Consider the following 20,513-nt stretch of genomic DNA (forward strand, 5'->3'; position numbering starts at 1 on the left):
CGCCAAGTCCATCCCCACCATCAGGGGCTCTGGTGAAAAGGCAGACTGGGGCTTAGACTCCGTGCCCTGGGGAATCCTGCCCTGGGGACCGCTAGAGGTACCACCAGGCAGTTGTTACAGAACCCTACGGCCGGCCTGACCATTCCACCCCTCCAGCCCTGACTACGCCTGTGTTCCTGCACCTCCTAAGATTAGTGGAAGGTTAGTTTGTTCACTGTGCGTTTATATAGATATATATCTGGGTGGCTAATAATAACCTGTATTGTATTGTACCTGAGACCTGCGTTTCCCTGTGTCAGTCCACACCTTTCTGGTCATTCCTAGATTCCTGACACAAATGCAGCAAAGTTGATTGAACGGTGCTTCACAGTACAGGTGGACAATGATCCAAAACACACTGCAAAAGCAACCCAGGAGCTTTTGAAGGAAAAGAAGTGGAATATTGTACAGTGGCCTAGCCAATCACATGATCTCAACCCCATTGAGCATGCATTTCACTTGCTGAAGGCAAAACTAAAGGAAGAAAGACCCACAAACAAAGAACAACTGAAGACAGCTGCAGTTAGAGCCTGGCAAAGCATCAGAAAGGAGGAAACCCAGTCTTTAGTAATGTTCATGTGTTCCAGACTTCAGGCAATAATTGCTAGTAAAGGATTCTCAACAAAATATTGCAAATGAACATTTTATTTATGATTATATTCAATTGTCCAATTACTTTTGGTCCCTTGAAAAAAGGAGGATGGCTACTCTTAAGAGCTGTAATTCCTAAACCCTTCCTCCAATTTGGATGTACATGCCCTCAAATTAAACCTGACAGTGTGCACTGCCCATATCCATTATATAACAATAGCTTGAATATGTTTTGGTAAATACCTGTAAAAATCTAAAATTGTGTCTGAAACAGGAAAAAAAGTTTGTTTTTTACAGTAAGGAAACATTTTTATGTGATATTTGCCTAGTGTTTGGAGGGGTAATAGACTGCTAATAGCATTCTGTTAATAAAGCTTTGTTATTGAAGCTCTAAAATCATTAAAACTTGTTTTAATTGCAAATAAAGAACTCAGTAACTACTTTTTATATAATTTATTCTGAAGTGGTTGACATTTCTTTTTAGCTCATTTCATTATTTATGTTTTGTTTAAGTCTCAAACTAAATTGGTGAGGTCCTCTATATACCCCTTTAAAGCACGCACTGGATCATGCCATTATTTCCCTGCAATGGAATTTGGGGTGTCCATAAAAGGATATCATGCTTATGACTTAAGGTAAGCCATTTTCTCATCATCGGTCTGTCTGTTGTATTTTTTTTTCTTTATCACAAAACACAGAGTAGTTAATATTCTTTCACAGTGAATTTGAGGATTACAAAATAGATACAATGTAATAAACAGGAGTACAAAGGATCATTTGGAAGTAGGAGTAGAAATCGATGCAATAGGAGTACAGTAAGTCGGTTAACTGTCCCCCTCTTATATACAAAACAGTATGGTGTCATGTACAAAGAATATAATTTACAAAGAATAAATAGTTAACATTCATGACTACTTGGGTTATGCAGTCACCTTCAGGTGAATTGACACTGGCCAAAAAAGGCATGAATCCCAGGTATAACAACTCCCAGTTTCACTCAGTTTTGTGGTAATGCCTTTACTTGATGAATGCACCACACTGTGTCTCTTTCAGAGGCTTTGTTTATATACATCCTGGTCTGTTTCTTAAACCCCATGGCAGGGGCTTTATCCAGATCAGTCACTGCAGCTTGCAGGCCAAAAAGGACTGAATCTGGGATACCACATGCAGAGCGAAGACAGCATATAATGTTGCTGGTTGGTACTGGACCCTGTGGACTGCAATTTCTCAGATACGTTGTATCCAATGACATTGCTAGCAGGGTGCTCTGCAGGTCCATGACAGGGATCCCCCTGGAGGAAAGCTGAGTCCCTGAAGGCCCTAAGGGGCTTGTCTACCATGATGGGTAAAATTTGGCTTGATGCCTTGCAACTATTGACTGGTGAGTGCTCTGCTTTATAGTGGAGCAATGTTGCAGCTTCCCTGACAGTGGTCCCCTGCCTATTTTGGTAATTTTTGGCCATTTAGTCAATGGATGGCATTCAGCTGTAGAAGTGCAATAAAAGGGTGATCTGTCATGTGTGGGCAATGACATTGTCTTGTAAGTCATTGCTTGCACAGGTTCCATTTTCCCTGATCTCTGAGTGCAGTACACATCACTTGAAGCTCGAACTTGAAGTTACAAGATGTGGAGATACCTGGTCACACCACACAAGCACTCTGCCTACAGCCCTGCACAGCAACTTTGCCACTTTTCCATTCAGGCACAGCAGGTATTGCAACACTTTTCTCCTGAGAGTGACTGTCACATAGGTGTTCTGGCTTAGACCGAAACTCTTTTAAGCTTGGTGTCTGCTTCCTCTGGGTTTACAGACCTTGTTTAACACTCAGCAAGCCGTGGCCTAGTGCAGGTAGAGAAACAAAGCGAAGGGTGTTTGGATGAGCCCCCAAACCACTCTGTCAGGTGGAGAGGATTCTTTGCAAATTTCGCCCTGTAAAGGACTTCTAAATGCTCACATTAGTTCTGAATCTCTGTCCTTACCTCGTTATTCCACTATCTAAGTGGCAAAATCATCCACTTCCTTTGTGTCAAGGGATAAATTTTCTGCCGCCATATCTGGGTTGCATGATCAGCTTTCAGGGTTCTCACTGGAATGCCTGGGATGAAAATTTAGGTACTGTCCTTCCCTCTGCTCCCCTTCTACAAAAGGATGAGGCATTTGAGAAAAGAGGAACGTGTGGAGAATCAGGAATTCTCTGTGGACAAGTCCTCCCAGGAGGAAACTCTCAGTCCATGGCTGAATCATATACAAAAGACCATTGTGGGCTTCCTGCCGGATATGGTATGAACTAACTTTAACTAATGCCTGCCAGAATCTTCTTCCATTAATAGCACTTGGTTTGGGTGCTGGCAGCCACCTAAAAGTCCCACATCCATTCCCGTGATCCCTTGCTTATAAGAAGTGATGTATAATAAAAAAGAAGGTACTACAGGGTGACCCAGGTAGTTTGAATAACAAACGTAAGCTATATTGAGCAGCACTGGGGGGTGACAAATCGTTTGCTTGCAAAGCTTGGGCTGAAGATAATGGAAACAAAACCATACAAGAAAATCAAACATAAACAGAAAATTATAAATCTCAACCCCGATGATAGTATTACACTATGGATTGTCAAAAGACCCCATCTGCAAACGAAAAGCAAGTTTAGAAGGATCCAGCTATAGTAATGTCAGCTGAGCAAGGAAATAATGGCAAGTAAATACTTGCATGCATAGCAAATCTATGTAGCATGGAAAAATTGCAGCTAGTTAGTTCATTGAAGGTCCATGTCAATCACCACAGACATTCGGGTAGCACACCCTCTGGGTGAAAGAAGGCAGCCTCACTAAGAACCTACAGGAGGATATCCTTACTAGACAGCCACAGTAAGCAGACCCGGTTATATCAGTCCCAGTTCAAGGAGCTGAAGGTAGAAGATATAGGGAAGGTGCCACATACGGTTACTCATTGGATCAAATTAACTACGGGTGATGTGACTGAGGGACTGAAAAACCATCCAAGTCCAAGCAACTGTGTCCTGGTAAGAACACGGGTGGAGTCAGCTATACAATGTATATAGAGAGTTCCCACTCACGTACAGAGTACCTTGGCCATCACAGCGTCCTGCACCACACGATAAGCCACTGTCCTGTTGCAGACTTGGCATCCACTTTCCCTGTCAGTGCATCACTACTCCTTCCAGGGCTGGAGCGAGGCCGCACATGTGCACTAGGAAATTCACTTGTCCTCCACTTAGTTCAGCCGGCTAATCACAAATGTGCAAGACCAGGCATCAAGTCACTGTCCGAGAGCTACAGTTGTGACCAAAATTATTCAACCCCCACTGAAATTGAGTGTTTTGGCCAGTTTGACATTGCTTTTGATCATTCAGTCATCTTGCTTACATTTACATTAAAGAGGCACTTGTAGGTCAGACAAATATAACATAACAGTTATAATGAAATAACCACAAATGTCTTTTCTGTGCTCACAGCATTATCAGTTTTATTCAACCCCCAAGTGACATTCAATCTTAGTACTTAGTACAGCATCCTTTTACAGTTATAACAGCTTTTAAACGTGAAGCATAGCTTGACACAAGTGTCTTGCAGCGATCTACGGGTATCTTCGCCCATTCTTCATGGGCAAAGGCCTCCAGTTCAGTCACATTCTTAGGCTTGCGCACTGCAACTGCTTTCTTTAAGTCCCACCAGAGGTTCTCAATCGGATTTAAGTCTGGTGACTGCGATGGCCACTCCAAAATGTTCCAGCCTTTCCTCTGCAACCATGCTCTAGTGGACTTGGAGGTATGCTTGGGATCATTGTCCTGTTGAAAGGTCCAACGTCTCCCAAGCCTCAGGTGTGTGACGGACTGCATCACGTTTCCATCCAATATCTCCTGGTACTGAAGAGAATTCATGGTACCTTGCACACGCTGAAGCTTCCCTGTACCTGCAGAAGCAAAACAGCCCCAAAGCATGATTGACCCTCCACCATGCTTCACAGTAGGCAAGGTGTTCTTTTCATCATAGGCCTTGTTCTTCCTCCTCCAAACATAGCGTTGATCCATGGGCCCAAACAGTTCTAATTTTGTTTCATCAGTCCACAGAACACTATCCCACAACTTTTGTGGTTTGTCCACATGGCTTTTGGCATACTGCAGTCGACTCTTCTTATTCTTTGGAGACAGCAAGGGGGTACGCCTGGGAGTTCTGGCACGGAGGCCTTCATTACGCAGTGTGCGTCTTATTGTCTGGGCTGAAACTTCTGTACCCACATCTGACAAATCTTTTCTCAGTTCCTCAGCAGTCACACGGGGACTTCTCTCCACTCTACGCTTCAGGTAGCGCACAGCAGTCGAAGTCAGCATCTTCTTTCTGCCACGACCAGGTAGCGTTTCAACAGTGCCCTTTGCCTTGAATTTGCGAATGATGCTTCCTAAGGTGTCTCTTGGTATGTTTAACATCTTTGCAATCTTCTTATAGCCATTGCCCTTCCTGTGAAGAGAAATCACCTCTTCTCTTGTCTTCCTGGACCATTCTCTTGCCTTCACCATGTTTGTAACCACACCAGTAAATGTCTAGAAGGAGCTGAGTATCACAGTCATTTTAAAGCTGCCTAATTGGTGCTTATTATGCTTGATTGCTGCTCGGTGACATCCACAGGTGTTTTCAATACCTGATGGAAAGCACCTGTATGAACCTCTGTTCTTCAGAGTGGTAGTCTTTAAGGGGTTGAATAATTGTGGCAATGAAGAAACCACATAAGAACCATTTACTACTGTATTACATAAACAATTGATGTCATTTTAGTTGCATTTGGGTAGTTACAACGTCCTTGTAGGATTTGATTCTGAATACAATTCCAAATGTACACTATAGTCCCTAAACCCCTTTACAGCATTGGGGGTTGAATAATTTTGGTCACAACTGTACATTCAGAATGTTTTGCCTGCTTAACTTTGAAACGGGCCTCCTCAAGACCAGTAGAGGGCACTCTCAGCGTTTTAATTTATAGGCTCTGCTCCATATTGGAGTATATATAACACTAGGTGGTGCCCTGTACAACCTCAGCTGCTACAAATTGCTAATCTAAGTTAAAATACAGATAGTTCCTCTGAGAAAGTTCAAAACCTAAATGTTGTCATCTAGATGGGGAGCACCAATGTGAAGATACAGAACGGCAGTCACTGACCCGCATAATGCAGCTTAAACAACATACGTTGACAGTAAAAAATAGAACATCAAGTCCCCAGAAGAAAAGAACCCCCCCCATTTTGGGAACAGGAATACTCAAGATCAGAATATGTAAAGAAAAAAAGTTAGATGTTAAACACCAAAATAGCTACTATAGGGATTAATTAATAACAGCCTCAAACGGAGAGAAAAACTCCCAAATTCATCTCATTGTTCAATCCATTTGGGGTTAAAGTACCCAGCTTGTAGATTCTGCATTTTTCATGCTGGAGGACTTTATCAAAGTCACCTCTCCTTGCAGGTAGTTTCAAAGTAAAGAACCCCTTTACTTTCAAACCGGTGGTCAGGCCCCCTTGTTTTTCTTTAAAATGAAGCGCTAAGGGATTAATCTTCTCTCTCTCCTTAGGTTTGCTATTACTCCTAATAGCTTTCAGGTGTTCACCAATGCAGATATGGAGAGATCTTTTTATCTTGCCCACATAACATTTTTTACAGTGACATTCATTCATATAGAGTACCCGGTCTGTGGAGCAGTTAATAAAACCTTTTACTATCATAAGTCCTCAAAAGGTCTGCACTGGTGAACACCTTAGTCTTTTCAACATGTGGGCAAATAGAGCAGTGTCCACAGGAAAACATTCCAGTAGTGCAGGACAGCCAGTTCCTGGGGGTTTTTCTGGTAAACTTCGAATGCACCAGAATATCTTTTAAGTTATTCTCTCTCTTGGCTACCATTGAAGGTTTGGGAACAATTTGTGCAATTACAGGGTTTGAAGTTAACACATGCCAATGTTGGGTAAGTATAGACCTTATCTCCCCCCACTGAGAACCAAATTTGGTAATAAACCTTGTACGACCATCAGTTGACTGTTAAAGTAAGGTGCTACGCTGCCTCCTAGATGCCGACCTTCTAGCTGATTTCAAAACTCTGTGGGGATATCCTCGTTCACAAAATCTTTGGTACATCTGGTTAAACTCCTTTCTAAATTCTTCAAATTATGTACAGTCCCTACTGATACGGAGGAAATGACCCATTAGGATCCCTCTTTTTAAAGATTCCGGATGGTGACTCCTTGCATGAAGGAGAGTGGTGGCTGCTGTATCCTTTCTAAACATTCTAGTACAGAGAGAACCCTAAATGATTGAAATAAAGAGATCCAAAAACAGAATCTCTTTGTGGTGAAAACTATAAGTTAGTCTAATGTTACATTGAGGTTCAGTTCTGTCATGAAAATATGTAATTGTTAAATTGAACCTGTCCAAAGCAATAGGGAAATCATCAATGTACCTAACCTAAGTCACTGCGTATGCCAGGTACAGACTAGAGTGGTATACCACATCTAGTTCCCTTTTCCCCAGATGTAAACAGGCATACACAGGGGCCTATGGGGCACCCATTGAAGTACCCCTAATCTATTATTAGTATATTCCAAGAAACTGAAAATAGTTTTTGGAGAGTACAGAATCCAGTAATTCAAGAATAAATACATTTTTGGCCCCCATGTTGGAATATTGGATCTTCAGGAAGTGTTGCCACTCCCCGAAGACCCCAGTCATGTGGTATGGACGTGTAGAGAGACTCCACGTCCACCCCTACGAGTAGAGCCCCTGGCAGGATCTCCAGCCCCTTGATCCTGAGAAGAACATCTCTCGTATCCTGCACGTACAATGGCGGTTGAACTACCATACCTTTTGATAAGGCTATCCAGATATTTACCCACTCTTTCGAGGGGGCCATTAACTGCTGACACTATTGGTCTCCCCGGGGGCTTGACTGGATTTTGGGAATGCTATAATAAGTTGGTGTGTGGAAGGTCTCAACCCACAGGTAGTTATAAACCTTTTTAGAATAAACCTGCTTCCTTACCCAGTAGCAGTTTATGGTTAAGTAACACCACGTTGCTACCTTTTTCACTACTTTTTAGGGGCATTCTTTAATTCATTAAACTCTACGCTCATCTTTGGAGAGATTGTCATTAGATCTAGAAGACTAATTAACCATTTTAGGGTCTCTTTGGACAAGCTCCAAGAATAAACTCACACTTATTGTTCTGTAGAGGGGGCATCCTTGTAGACTTTGTTTAACTCGACAATTCTTATAGACTGCAAACCTGAGTCTTCTGCCTCCTCTTTAGAATCAGCATTTTCATCCAAGAGACTGGCCAGCTTTCTCAGTACCTGTATTTCTTGATCACTCGGGAAAATATCTTCCCATCTCTCCAACTATCCTTTGAAGAACAGTTTAAACCATCCTAATAAACAGCGCTCAGTTATCCTCAAATTACACTAAAACATTAGGATAATATGTACACAGATATCGCATGGAGAATGGAAAGAAAAGCAAGACTTCCACCAAAGTGTACAAATGTGAATAAAGTTCAGTTCACTTCATCAATGTAATATTACTTTAAGAAAGTCCAATACACCATCATTGTAATCCTACAGTGATTAACGCCCCATCAAATTGAACACTCACCAGATGCTGGTGAGAAACCAGCAGTGGAAAATAAACCTCATTGGTGCTGAATGATTATTACAGGACCGACAGTGGAATATTCATCCTATTGAAATGTTCAGTCGTATTGCAGCAGGTCTGCTTGTCTTTCCATTCTCCATGTGATATCTGTGTACATATGATTCTAATGTTTTAGGGTAATTTGAGTATAACTGAGTGCTGTTTATGAGGACAGTTTAAACTACACATCTATTTTCATATTTAATATTATTTAAAACGGCTGCTTTGTTATAGTATACAGTATATATGATCTTATTAATTCAGTTTTGTTTTTTATCTTTCACCATTATTTAAGCGTGGTGATATAAGTTGATATTTCAGCTTATATATATTTATTGCATTGATCCTGTAAAGAAGGTTTTGAAAATTTTTTTTCTAAGAAACAGAGAGGTCTTTTAAAGACCTGAGATTCATCCATATCTGCAGTGGGGGAAAAGGAAAGACCTTTTTGCAAAAGTTTAACATGCCTCCCTTGTAGGACAAAGTTGGAAAGATTAATAACATTAAGATCTTCAGTATGTGGTAACAATTCTTCCTGTATCAAATTGGTTATTTACTCTGACTTTGGGTCCGTCTTGTGGACTTTGTTTTTGTGGGTTTTTTTTCCTCTCCCTGACCCTTGTCCACCAGTATACCTTTTTTACATTTCCTGTTGATGCTTGGCCCCTTGATCGTTGAAACTTGGATCTTCTAAAAAAGAGACCGATTTCTGAGATTCTCATCGCTCTTGGAGGAGGAGGCACCACTGTGATTTGGGAGCAAATCGCCTCCGACGTTAACGGCTCCTCCTCCTATTAATTGTTAGATCTAAGATAAATCGCTTATTCCAGTCCTCAAGGTCCCTTTTAAATTTAAGTTGTTTGGTAGTTTTGAGATTCCTCTGTATCTTCTCTACCTCCTTCTTTAACAGTTAATTTTGTCTCTCAAACTCCAATTCATCTTTAAAAGGGTCAAATTCTCCAACACTATCCCAGTTTGTTTCTGTAATTCCTCTAATTGGAGTTTTTCTTCCTCAGCAATAAGACGCATAATCTCCTATACCTCTTGGAGACAAGATTTTTTCCAAGAAGCATTCCGTGTGGAGGTGTCCTGCTGAAACCACCTTGTCACGGAGACCTCTAGGAATCATTCCATGTTCTATGTAAGATTCTAGAAATTAAATGTCCCACTTCCTATTTAGATATTTAATAGTGAGTTGTTTATGATTTTTAAAGTTCACTTTGATTGTTTCAGTTATATCATTACACGGTTGATCTGTCCCCTTTGTGAATGCCAATCTGATCCCAACATCAATCTCCTCCCCTCAGTTTAAAAGCCATACTTACAACTATCTGCTATAATGCAAGATGTCACTCCACTCCACCGAAACCGCCTTACTCAAACTCTCCAACGACCTGCTAACCGCCAAAGCTAATGGCCACTATTCAGTGCTCCTACTCCTTGACCTCTCTGCGGCCTTCGACACAGTCAACCACCCCCTCCTCAAAAAAAACTACACTCCCTCTGCCTCAGAGATTCTACTCTCTCCTGGCTCTCATCCTACCTGTCACAACGCTCCTTCAGCGTTACCTATAATGCTACCACCTCCCCCTCACTCCCCCTCTCTGTTGGGGTCCCTCAAGGCTCTGTCCTTGGGCCCCTTCTCTTCTCCATCTATACCTCCTCCCTTGGCCAACTCATACACTCTCACGGCTTCAACTACCACCTCTATGCCGACGACACACAAATCTATCTCTCAACCCCCCACCTCACCCCCTTGGTCTCAGCCCGAATCACACACCTACTGAGTGACATATCAGACTGGATGTCGCTCCACTTCCTTAAATTGAACCTCTCCAAAACCGAGTTTCTTGTCTTCCCCCCAGCCCGGACACCACCCCCCATTGACTTCTCCGTCACATCCAACAACGCTACCATCAAACCCGCCCTGCAGGCCAGAGTACTGGGTGTCATTCTGGACTCCAACCTATCCTTCCAGCCCCAAGTCCAATCTTTAACAAACTCGTGCAGACTCCACCTCCGCAACATCGCCAAAATACGCACGTTCCTAACCCCAGAAACCACTAAACAGCTCATCCACTCTCTCATCATATCACGACTCGACTACTGCAACTCCCTCCTCACTGGCCTGCCTCGCCGCTGGCTATCCCCGCTTCAGTCCATCCTGAATACGGCTGCCAGACTCATTCACCTTTCCAACCGCTCCATCTCCGCCACCCCCCTCTGCCAATCCCTCCACTGGCTTCTGATTGCGCAACGGATCAAATTCAAAATCCTAACGCTGACGTACAAAGCTGTCCACCATACTGCCCCGAACTACATCACTGACCTAATATCCAAGTACCGCCCAGCACGCACACTCCGCTCCTCACAAGACCTCCTTCTCTCTAGTTCCCTGGTCTCCTCCTCCCATGCCCGCCTCCAGGACTTCTCCAGGGTGTCACCCATCCTCTGGAACTCCCTGCCCCAACCCATCAGATTATCACCTACTCTTCTTTCCTTTAGGCGCACCCTGAAAACCCATCTCTTCAGGGAAGCCTACCCCACCCCCTGCTAACTTGCCGACCTCCTCCACTCTTCCTACCACCCCATCCCCCACAGCTATCTCCTCCTGTGCCACCACCCCCTCCCTCCTAGATTGTAAGCTCGAAAGAGCAGGGCCCTCGAACCCCTCGTGTATCACATTGTATTGGTATTGTTCTGTCACATGTTCTGTCCCCCTTTGTAATGTACAGCGCTGAGCGAACTATTGGCGCTTTATAAATACTGTATAATAATAATAATAATTCGAGTGAATTAAAAAGAGAGGGGTAGAGACAGTGATTTCAACAAATGACCCCTAATCAAGAACAAGACCAAGAGTCTCTCAAGGATCCATAAATGCCATATGTATGTTTAATAAGTGGAACTGTTTTAAACCGTAACACCATAAAAAGGGGGGTGAAATTTGAAGACCAGTAAGTGCAGTCCACTAACTCACCAACTTGGTGCAGGTCACAGTACCCAAAAACATACACTAGAAAAATAATTAGGGAAGAGCCCCTAGAACATTTTTCTTACATATGTTGTTTAAGCTGCATTATGTGGGCCAGTGACTGCCGTTCTGTATCTTCACATTGGTGCTCCCCATCTAGATGACATTTATGTTTTGCCCTTTCTCAGTTAGAGGAACTATCTGTATTTTGACTTAGATTAGCAATTTGTAACAGCTGAGGTTGTACAGGGCGCCACCTAGTGTTATATATGCTTCAATATGGAGCAGAGCCTATAAATTAAAACCCTAAGAGCACCCTCTACTAGTCTTGAGGTGTGAAAGGAGGGACTTTCCAATGACCTCAGGGACTCCAGCTGGGCTTGACAAAACACATGTGAAGGAGAAATGCCTGTCTCTTCAAGTACTAAGCCTATGTAATCCAGACTTTGTGTCAAAACCAAGACATCTGCAGGTACAACACCCAACTGAACCTCACCTGTAGTTGTATCATCTGGCGGACATTTGACATCAGTTTCTGAGCTGACTTGCTTCCTGAGCAGCAGGTTGTTCAGATATCTCAGAATGAGGACACAGCAGTCCTCAACAACCCCAGATCTGGAGCAAACACCTTAGTAAGTACGATTGGGTCCAGGGACAGGCTGAAGGTTTTCTTCGCATGTTATAGTCAGACAATGCAATCAGACATCAAGGAAGGACAGGTAGCTGCACTGCTCAGGAAGAAGCAGACCTGATCTTGTCTTGGGTAGAACTTCATTTCCCAGCCCTCTCCACCATGAACATTACCACTGTGGAGAATTGGCTGGTGGATTTTCTCACCTATTAACAGCTGAATCTGGTGACTTGGACTGGAATGGGTTCTTTCCCCAGTCTATCCCCTCACTGCATGCCCTTCTTCGTCTATTGTGCCATATAAAGCTGGAGGTCATTCCAGTGATTCTGATAGCACCTGATTAGCCAAGAAAAACATGGTACGTGGACATCCAGATCAATTGGATTTACTGATGCAAGGTCTGTTCTTCTATCCTGCTTTACAATTGCTTCCTTTATCGGCATGGCTGTTGAAACCCAGCTCCTGAGGGAGAGAAATGTTTCTGACTCTGTAATCCCTACCTTCCTCAAGGAAGGGAGGCCTACTTTTCTTGGTTTTAGGCTTTTCTCCTTGTCTGTGGCTTTTAAGTACCATCATGGGACAGTTCTTGGCCTTGGTTGTTCTATTACAGAGACCTTTCGCATCTCATTATTTGGTAAATGTCTTGATACAGGGTGTCACACTGATTGTTCCACCTGTGCACCTCCCCCTTGTTTTGCAGACTTTTAACCTGTCCGAGAGATTTCCTTGCTGTTCCTTTTTGCACAAGGGGGTTTTCTTAGTTGCCATTACCTCAGCTTGCAAGGTCTCAGAATTGGCTGCACTTTCCTGCAAGGAAAGCTTCCTGGTTCTTCACCAGGATAAGGTGTTGTTGAGGCCCTGGTCCACTTTCTTACTTAAGTTGGTTTCTTCTTTCCACCTGAATCAGGATATTGTGTTGCCATCTTTTTGCCCTACTCCTAAGCATCCTGAAGAGAAGTTGATTCACTCTTTCAATGTTGTTTGAGCTGTTCAGGTTTATCTGAACAAGACTGCTTCTTTTTGACAGTCAGTTTCCCTGTTTGTTTTCACGGAAGGTTCCTGCAGGAGTCAGGTTGCTGCTCAATCCACTATCTCTAGGTGGTTTTGTCAGTTCATATCTCAAGGCTTACGGTATCAAGATCAAGATTCCTCCTTTCCCTGTCAAGGCTCATTCTACCAGGATTTTCAGTACTGCCTGGGCTTTTCAGCATCAAGCTTTTTATGTTTAAGTATGTTAGGCTGCTACCTGGTCATCCCTTCACACATTTACAAAGTTCTACCAGGTAGATGTTTATGCTTCTGTGGACTCTGTTTTGAGCAAGAGGTCTTGAACACAGCTTTGTAGTGGGGTTGCCTCCTGCTCTGTTTTGGGCATGTTGGCCTTGGAATATTCCAAGTAGCCATGAATACTAAGTCCTTTGTATCCTGTGAGGATTGATTAAGAAATTAAGATTTTTAGTTTACCTGTAAAATCCTCTTGTTGGAATGCATCACAGGACACACAGGTCCCTCCCTTCTTGCCTGCTCATCTTTGCTTGCTACAAGACTGAGTCTTAGTGGAGTTGGGGGAAGGCCTATGCCTAGCTGTGGATCCCTGCCTTTTTTGGCCAGTGTCCATTCACCTGAAGCTGACAACAAAACTCAAGTAATCTTAAATATTAACTCCTCTGTGTCCTGTTATGTATTCCAAGAGAATTATTTCACAGGTAAACCAAAAACTCTAATTTAGCTATTATTGAAGTATTTACCTTTTACCATTTGTGACATTTTACATGCTTGTATTTTTTCTGTTGTAATTAATAGAGATTTGTAGATTCACCACTAGAGGGAGCAAGTATTTGCTTTGCAATCAGTCTGCTTCAATCCTTCATCAGATAAGAAATCAGTGCTTAGGTCAGGGCTGGACAAATCCCAGGAACTAAATGACAGCTGGTGTTTCTAACTTTTGAGTTTTTTTTTTATATCAATAGAGATTGCTCCTAAAAATAAATCCTGCTGGCTCTTGATTTGGACAGACTAGCTCCTGAATTCGATATTAATTTGTCCATCTCTGACCGAAGTAGTACATTGTTTTCGGTGAGTCAGCCAACCAAGACTTGCATGGTTAGGAAAAGCAAAAATAATGTGCAGTACTGCAAAGCAAAATTTATAGATGAGTAGGATACACTGGATATTTGGAAAGATTGCTAAGGGAACTGCTACATGTGGGTTTTTAAATAGTAAATTTAATGAGTGGTATGGTCAAATAAAGTTTTGTCATTTATTAAATTTAGGGGTTCATCTCCAGGTATACTATATTTAAAAGAGAAGTTTTTAAGGTTTAAAAAAAAAAAATCATACTTGCCTAGGTGGGTGAAGCATTGGTTTGATCTGTCCCCCGCCAACTCTAAGACAGCTGATCACTCAGATCTCAGTACTCTGTGAGCAGAGAGCTGGTGACTGTCAGTCACAGCTGTCTGCTCTGTTGGACAACTTTGGCTGTACTTCTCCTTTAACCACTTTAATACTAGCCACGTTTACCCCATTCCTGCCCAGACCAGTTTTTAGTGCTGTTGCACTGTGAATGACAAATGCGCAGTCATGCAACATTGTAACCAAATTAAATTGTAATAATTTTTTGGAGACTGATAGAGCTTTCTTTTGGTGGTATTTATCACCACTGGGTTTTTTTTTATTATTTACTAAAGAAATGAAAACATTTTGAAAGAAAACCATTTTTTCTTTGTCATAAAATGTTGCAAAGAAATCCCTTTTCTTCACTGATGTGCACTGATGAGGCTGCACTGATGTGCACTGATAAGGCACACACTGATATGCTGCACTGACAGGCACTGATGATCAGACAGTGACAGCACTGAGAAAAGGAAATGCATATAACTGGCATTTGTTTACATGTGCTCAGCTGGGATTGGATACAGCTGATCACATGGTAAAGAGCCAATGTCCTTGGACAATAGGCTGGGCGGGTACCAGTTAAGGAATTATAGGGGACATTTTATCAAAACTGTCCTATTGCTTACAGTTGTAATCTTTTTGCTTCTTTTATTTATTTACATTCAAATTATGGACACGTTTTATTATCTGTATGCAAATTTGCAAAATAAATTAGCTTCTAAGCACTTCAAAGTTCTGTGACAGTTTTGAAATTAAATTTATCCCTAAACAAATGCACACAGTTGTGGCATAACAAAGGGAATAAAAGGCACATAGTGCAGCCAAAAAGGGACTATTATGCAAAGTGTAGTCGAAAAATAGACCCAAAGAATAATGCTAACATTTTTGCATGCATATTGAACGTTAATTGATATGCAACTGCTTTAAAATGTTCCTCTATGTGTTTGTAATATCTAAATAGGGTTGGTCTGACACAGCAGCATAAAATGGGGTGTCTGGAAAATGTGTAGACCAGACTTTCTCAACCTTTTCAACACAGAGAAACTTTTGCAAAAACTTTCCAGTCCCAGGGAACGCCTGCTAAATTTGTTTATATCTACAACTTGTGATACATTAGTGTGATGGCTAATGGGAAGAATGCTCCTTACATTTGTGGTCATTGGGAAGGCTTATCCTCTTTAGAGATAACTAAAATATCAGTGGATTCAATGGGAGCTTATCTGAGTGGCAGAACTTGATTATTGCTCAAGGAACCCCTAGCAACCTCTGAAAGAACCCTGGTTGAGAAACCCTGGTTTAGACACTGTATCATTACAGTTATTTATGCTGGGTCGAAAATAAGCCATTTATGGATTGTAGAAAAGAAGTAAGAGTTTCTCCTATCAGTCATGTATATTGCAATAATTTTATTAATCATGACAGATGTTTACTAGTTTCTGCTCTACAGATATTGAGGTAGTCCATTCCAATGCACTTGTTGAAATCATTTGGTTGATCTCCGTGTTCAGTATAGTAAGAAAAACTGCACTGCTGGCATCCCTGAGAACTTGAAACATTATTTGTAGACATCTCATAATGCAACTCCCAGTGTATGAAACACTGCCAGTAATTGCACGATCCAGGTCTTTTGGTGCCTTTAATTTGACCTTGAGCTCTTTGCAGATTTCTTGAGGAAACGGCAAGTTAATTAAATGAGCACCAGAGTAAATACAAGGGGCATTCAATCCAAGCTGGGACTTTTAAATTATGGGCATAAAAAGAAATGCTAGCGTGGCGGTACTACACGCAGTAGTAAACTCACCGACCTCTTTATTAGGTACACCTTGCTAGTACCAAGAAAATATCCCCCACACCATTACACCACCAGCTTGAACTGTTGATGCAAGGCAGGATGCATCCGTGCTTTCATGTTGTTTACTCAAATTCTGACCCTACCATCTGAATGTTGCAACAACCGGTCTGCCCATTCACTTCTGACATCAACAAGGCATTTTCGTCCACACAACATCCTCTGACTGTATATTTTCTCTTTTTTTGGACCATTCTCTGTAAACCCTAGAGATGGTTGTGCGTAAAAATCCCAGTAGATCAGCAGTTTTTTAAATACTCGCACCAGCCCATCTAGCACCAACAACCATGCCACGTTCAAAGTCGTCACTCAGGATAATATCCAACCGTAAACTTCAGTCCTTAGTCATGGCTAATACAAAACAATATAAAACACACATTTATAGTTCTCAAAATAGATCACATGATCTTAACACAGGTGGTATGAAATACTAAAAGTAAAAGGGAAAACCCAAAATGGCTCAGTGCACAAGACCATTATACAGATTAATAAAGACATAAACAGTAGAAGTATAAATAAATCCATATATCTGAGAATCACAAAATCACAAAAACTTTACTATAATAACATTAAATCATAGACATTACTAATGTCATTTCAGAAAGAGATTCACATCCCACCTGGTTTAATCACTGCGGGATGGGGGTCTGAAAGCTGAAAATAAAAAAAAAAAACTCACGTTCCAGGAGTCTATGATGTCTATCTCCACCACTATCTTGGGGCAAAATGCTTTCAATACCACAAAATGAGAAGGTGAACATATCCCCCCCCCCCCATGTACATCTCGAAAGTGTTTTGATGCATTCAACACATTTATACTTATCACATTGTACTAGATAAACTATGTGGTCTGAGCCACAATTAATATATTGAGCAAAATTGTAAGTTTCAAGACAAAAAAAGATAACAAGTAACAAGAGATTGGTCTATGGACCCTACAATATCTGCATGTTCTGACTCTACAAGAAAGACCCCGGATAGGACAGCCATGTTCCTTTTTTTTTTTTTTTCATGAGACCATACATGACTAGGGGGCCACAATAGAATGTAAGGTGGGAGTCCTGCGACTACTAAAATTAAAAAAGTAAAGCAAGCTGTCCTAGGATGGTTCAGGTGTACTGATAAATCTTTCTATGCCAAAGCTTTCCAGGCATTAATTAAATGCTGGGATAAGTGTATAAATGTAGCAGGGGAGTATGTTGAAAAATAAATGCAGTTTCCACTCCTTGGCATTTGTTCCTTATTATGTAAACTCAAAAATCCCGGTTTGACTTGAACGCCACTCATATTTTGTAAATTTTATATTGGAAACATGTATTGAAATGTAATTTTTAATAACATTAACTTGCAAAATGGCTGGTACAGGAATTATAATTTTTAATAAAACTGAGGCATTGCTGCATTTTAAAAGGTACAACACCCAAAAATAGATACTGAATAGATACTGTTCATTGCCCAGTTTCCATACAACCATTGTTTTATTCTATCTACGTATCATTAAATTGCCATTTTGTTTGGATAGGTTTCTCATTCTTCCATTTCTTACAGCAGGTAAGGTTCTGCTTTAAGGTGTTTTCTGATGTTTTCTTTTTTTTAAAAGACTGCAGTGGGCTTCAAATGGCAGAAAAAAACTCTGCTCAACTATCCTGGACCCGTTCCTGGAGAAAAATGGCCTCTCCTTAGCGGCACTATTTTAAACTTTTGTGGCAGAAAAATAAATGTAAAAAAAAAAAACCACAACCTCAATACATTTTTCCAGGTAATTTCAACAAGCCAGCAAAATTAAAGAGATTTGCTGTAAAATCAATTTCACTAAAATCACCATGTCATCCCATTGTTCGTATACATTTATTGTGGGTAATCCTCAGCTCACTGTTGTTGTGATTAACATTCATGTACTATACATTGAAGCAGTTAGAGTTATACACTTTCAATACACTCTACTGGCACTTGAGATATACCTGCCAGCGCTTTTTTATGGCATGATTGCGTTTTGAACCTAGGAGTGGCCATATACAGCTGAATAAACACATGCAATATAGCAGATGAATATTGCTTGGGACATTTTGGAGTATATTGAGCCAAGTAGATGTTAACTACATAGTAATAATGGATTCTTCCAAAAGTCAAAAGCAGTTGTTATGGAACATTTCCAGCAGCCTGTCTGGAATTCTCTGTGGTACTGTTTCTTCAATGGGAATAAGGAGATAAATGTATTGCCACATTCTGCACTTTAACCAAGGTGAGAAAAAGATACACTGCATGGTGGGTGTTGGCACTTTGATAATGCAAATAGACAGGTAGATAGGATTTTCATACCAAATAGAGGTCCAATACTTGGATGCACTCTGGCAGGGGTGTCTGAGTCACAAGACTTGCTGTGCAGAATTTCAAATTTCTTAACAGGTTACACTACAAGAACTTTTCTATAGTTCTACCAGAGATGGGCCCTGTTCTGTTATGTCCAATTAATTCTATTTCTTCTTATGAATGGAATATTACACTAAAACAGTGTAAAACATTTTAAAAAAAGGAAATAAATCATGGCATATACTGTATTAATGTAACTGTTTGCATTTGTAATGTCTAAAAACATTTTAAAACATGAAGGTCTCTTAAAATTTGCTTTCAGATGCAGATAAGAGACCTCCGCTATCATGTAAACTCCAGCACTGATATGTTTGTTTAACTTGAGTTAATGTAATTTCTACAGTTGAGCTTTAATATTGTATATATAGGACATTTTTTCCCCTTCCCTTTATAAACCTTTTAAATATACATAGCAAGTCCATAAGTTAATGTGTGAAACTGGATAAATAGTATCTCAACTCAGCTGATAACTGTGTCAATGTGTATTTACTCCACATAACTAAATACTGAAGGTCATGGAAAGGAGCACTAATGAACTGTATCTACCATCTGCTGGTGTGCCTCCATCTATAGCAATTATTTTTTGCATGTCCCTGGTAAGAACCATAACAAATTTTTTGTGCAAATGTGTGTCCACAAATTATAATCCGATATCATTACTTCAACAGTCCACCATTCTGAAAAAGCATCTGTATATATTACTATAGATGATACCTTTAGCTGTTATTCCTTGAGACCTCACAGATAAATCATAAAACGGGTGCCAAACAATGCCTTGTTGGTCTTCCATGTTCAGCACGTTTAAAATTTGCATAAGACTTTTTTTTTTTTAATATTTATTGGGTTTTAACAAGTTAAAACAAGAATAAAATGGTGAGACAGTTATGACACCAATGTTACATCATTTCTAGTCGGAGCGATAATATTGCGGCAAATAACATGTCCTTAGCGTGAAGATAGCAGTTACAATAGGGCATGGATATGATACTAAGGTATAAAGTTTGTATAGGTGAATAGCGAAGAAAGTGGTGTGAGGAAATAGAAGGCAAGAGGTTTATGTGTGGAAAGGGGAAAATTAATAGCCAGTAGGAATTGTACATTTAGGACTTGATATGATGTTGGGATTTGCCAGTGGATAATGTTGTATGGTTAAGATGTACGCAAATGTCCTCTGATACCCACCAATAACATGTCCAAAGACGGTAAAGAGAAAATAAATATCTGAGAGTTTGGGAGTTGGTGAAAAGGATGAAAGAGAAGTAAAGTAAGAGAAGAGAAAGTAAGACGGGGGAAGTTATGAACAGGTGAAGTAACCGGCGTGGATAAGATTGTTGGAGAATGGTAATAGGAATGGTATGGAAGCTGGAGTAAAGGAATATAGTGAAGTGGGGAGAATTTTACCCGGGGGCCTAGGTAGGTTGGAGAGAGATGAAAGACCGAGAAGAGAAGGGAGATGAAAGTCAGTGAATAGTAGTTAGCAGTTACGGATTCCACCATGAGTAATGTGAAAGAGATGTTCTCCAGTTGATTGGTGTTGGTCTGTGTTGTGATAATAGTGTCGAGTGGGTATATAGGAAATGAGAGAAGAGGAGAGGGTCAATGAAAGACAAACATTGCACAAGATCAACTTAGTAATTAAAACTAAAGTCTACTGTTCAGCTATTCAGCTATATGATAGTTACGGTGTCACCGGCTTCGAGGAGGGGTTCCATTGGTTCAGTTGAGTGGTTAGGATTCTGGGTAAACAATGCCTGCTCCTGTACTGAAAGGGATCCTGTAATATAGGAGTTCCATTTTCGGAAGTAATGGGACTCTTTTGATTTGGTCGGGGAGGTGATTAAATTGAGTCTATCCAGATGTAGAAGGTAGTTGAGTTCTAGTTTGATGTCTATCATAGTTGGAGGACAATTGGAGACCCATTTTCGGAGAATGACCCGTCTTGCTATTAGGAGGCATGTTGATATCCAAGATTTG

At 41.0% G+C, this 20,513-nt stretch overlaps 1 protein-coding gene across 1 annotated transcript in view; it reads left to right on the forward strand.

The window, feature by feature from the left end:
- The window catches only part of CTSO (cathepsin O), an 82,193-nt gene that overhangs the window by 23,891 nt on the left and 37,789 nt on the right, over positions 1–20,513 (forward strand). The window contains exon 5 of the mRNA XM_089670417.1: positions 1,144–1,265. Coding sequence (XP_089526543.1) covers positions 1,144–1,265 — 122 coding nt within the window. The remainder of the gene's footprint in view (positions 1–1,143; positions 1,266–20,513) is intronic.

The sequence above is a fragment of the Staurois parvus genome, unplaced genomic scaffold (assembly GCF_062004578.1).
Source record: "Staurois parvus isolate SC_StPar_1 unplaced genomic scaffold, SC_StPar_1.0 ptg000090l, whole genome shotgun sequence".
In the NCBI taxonomy this organism is placed as follows: domain Eukaryota; kingdom Metazoa; phylum Chordata; class Amphibia; order Anura; family Ranidae; genus Staurois; species Staurois parvus.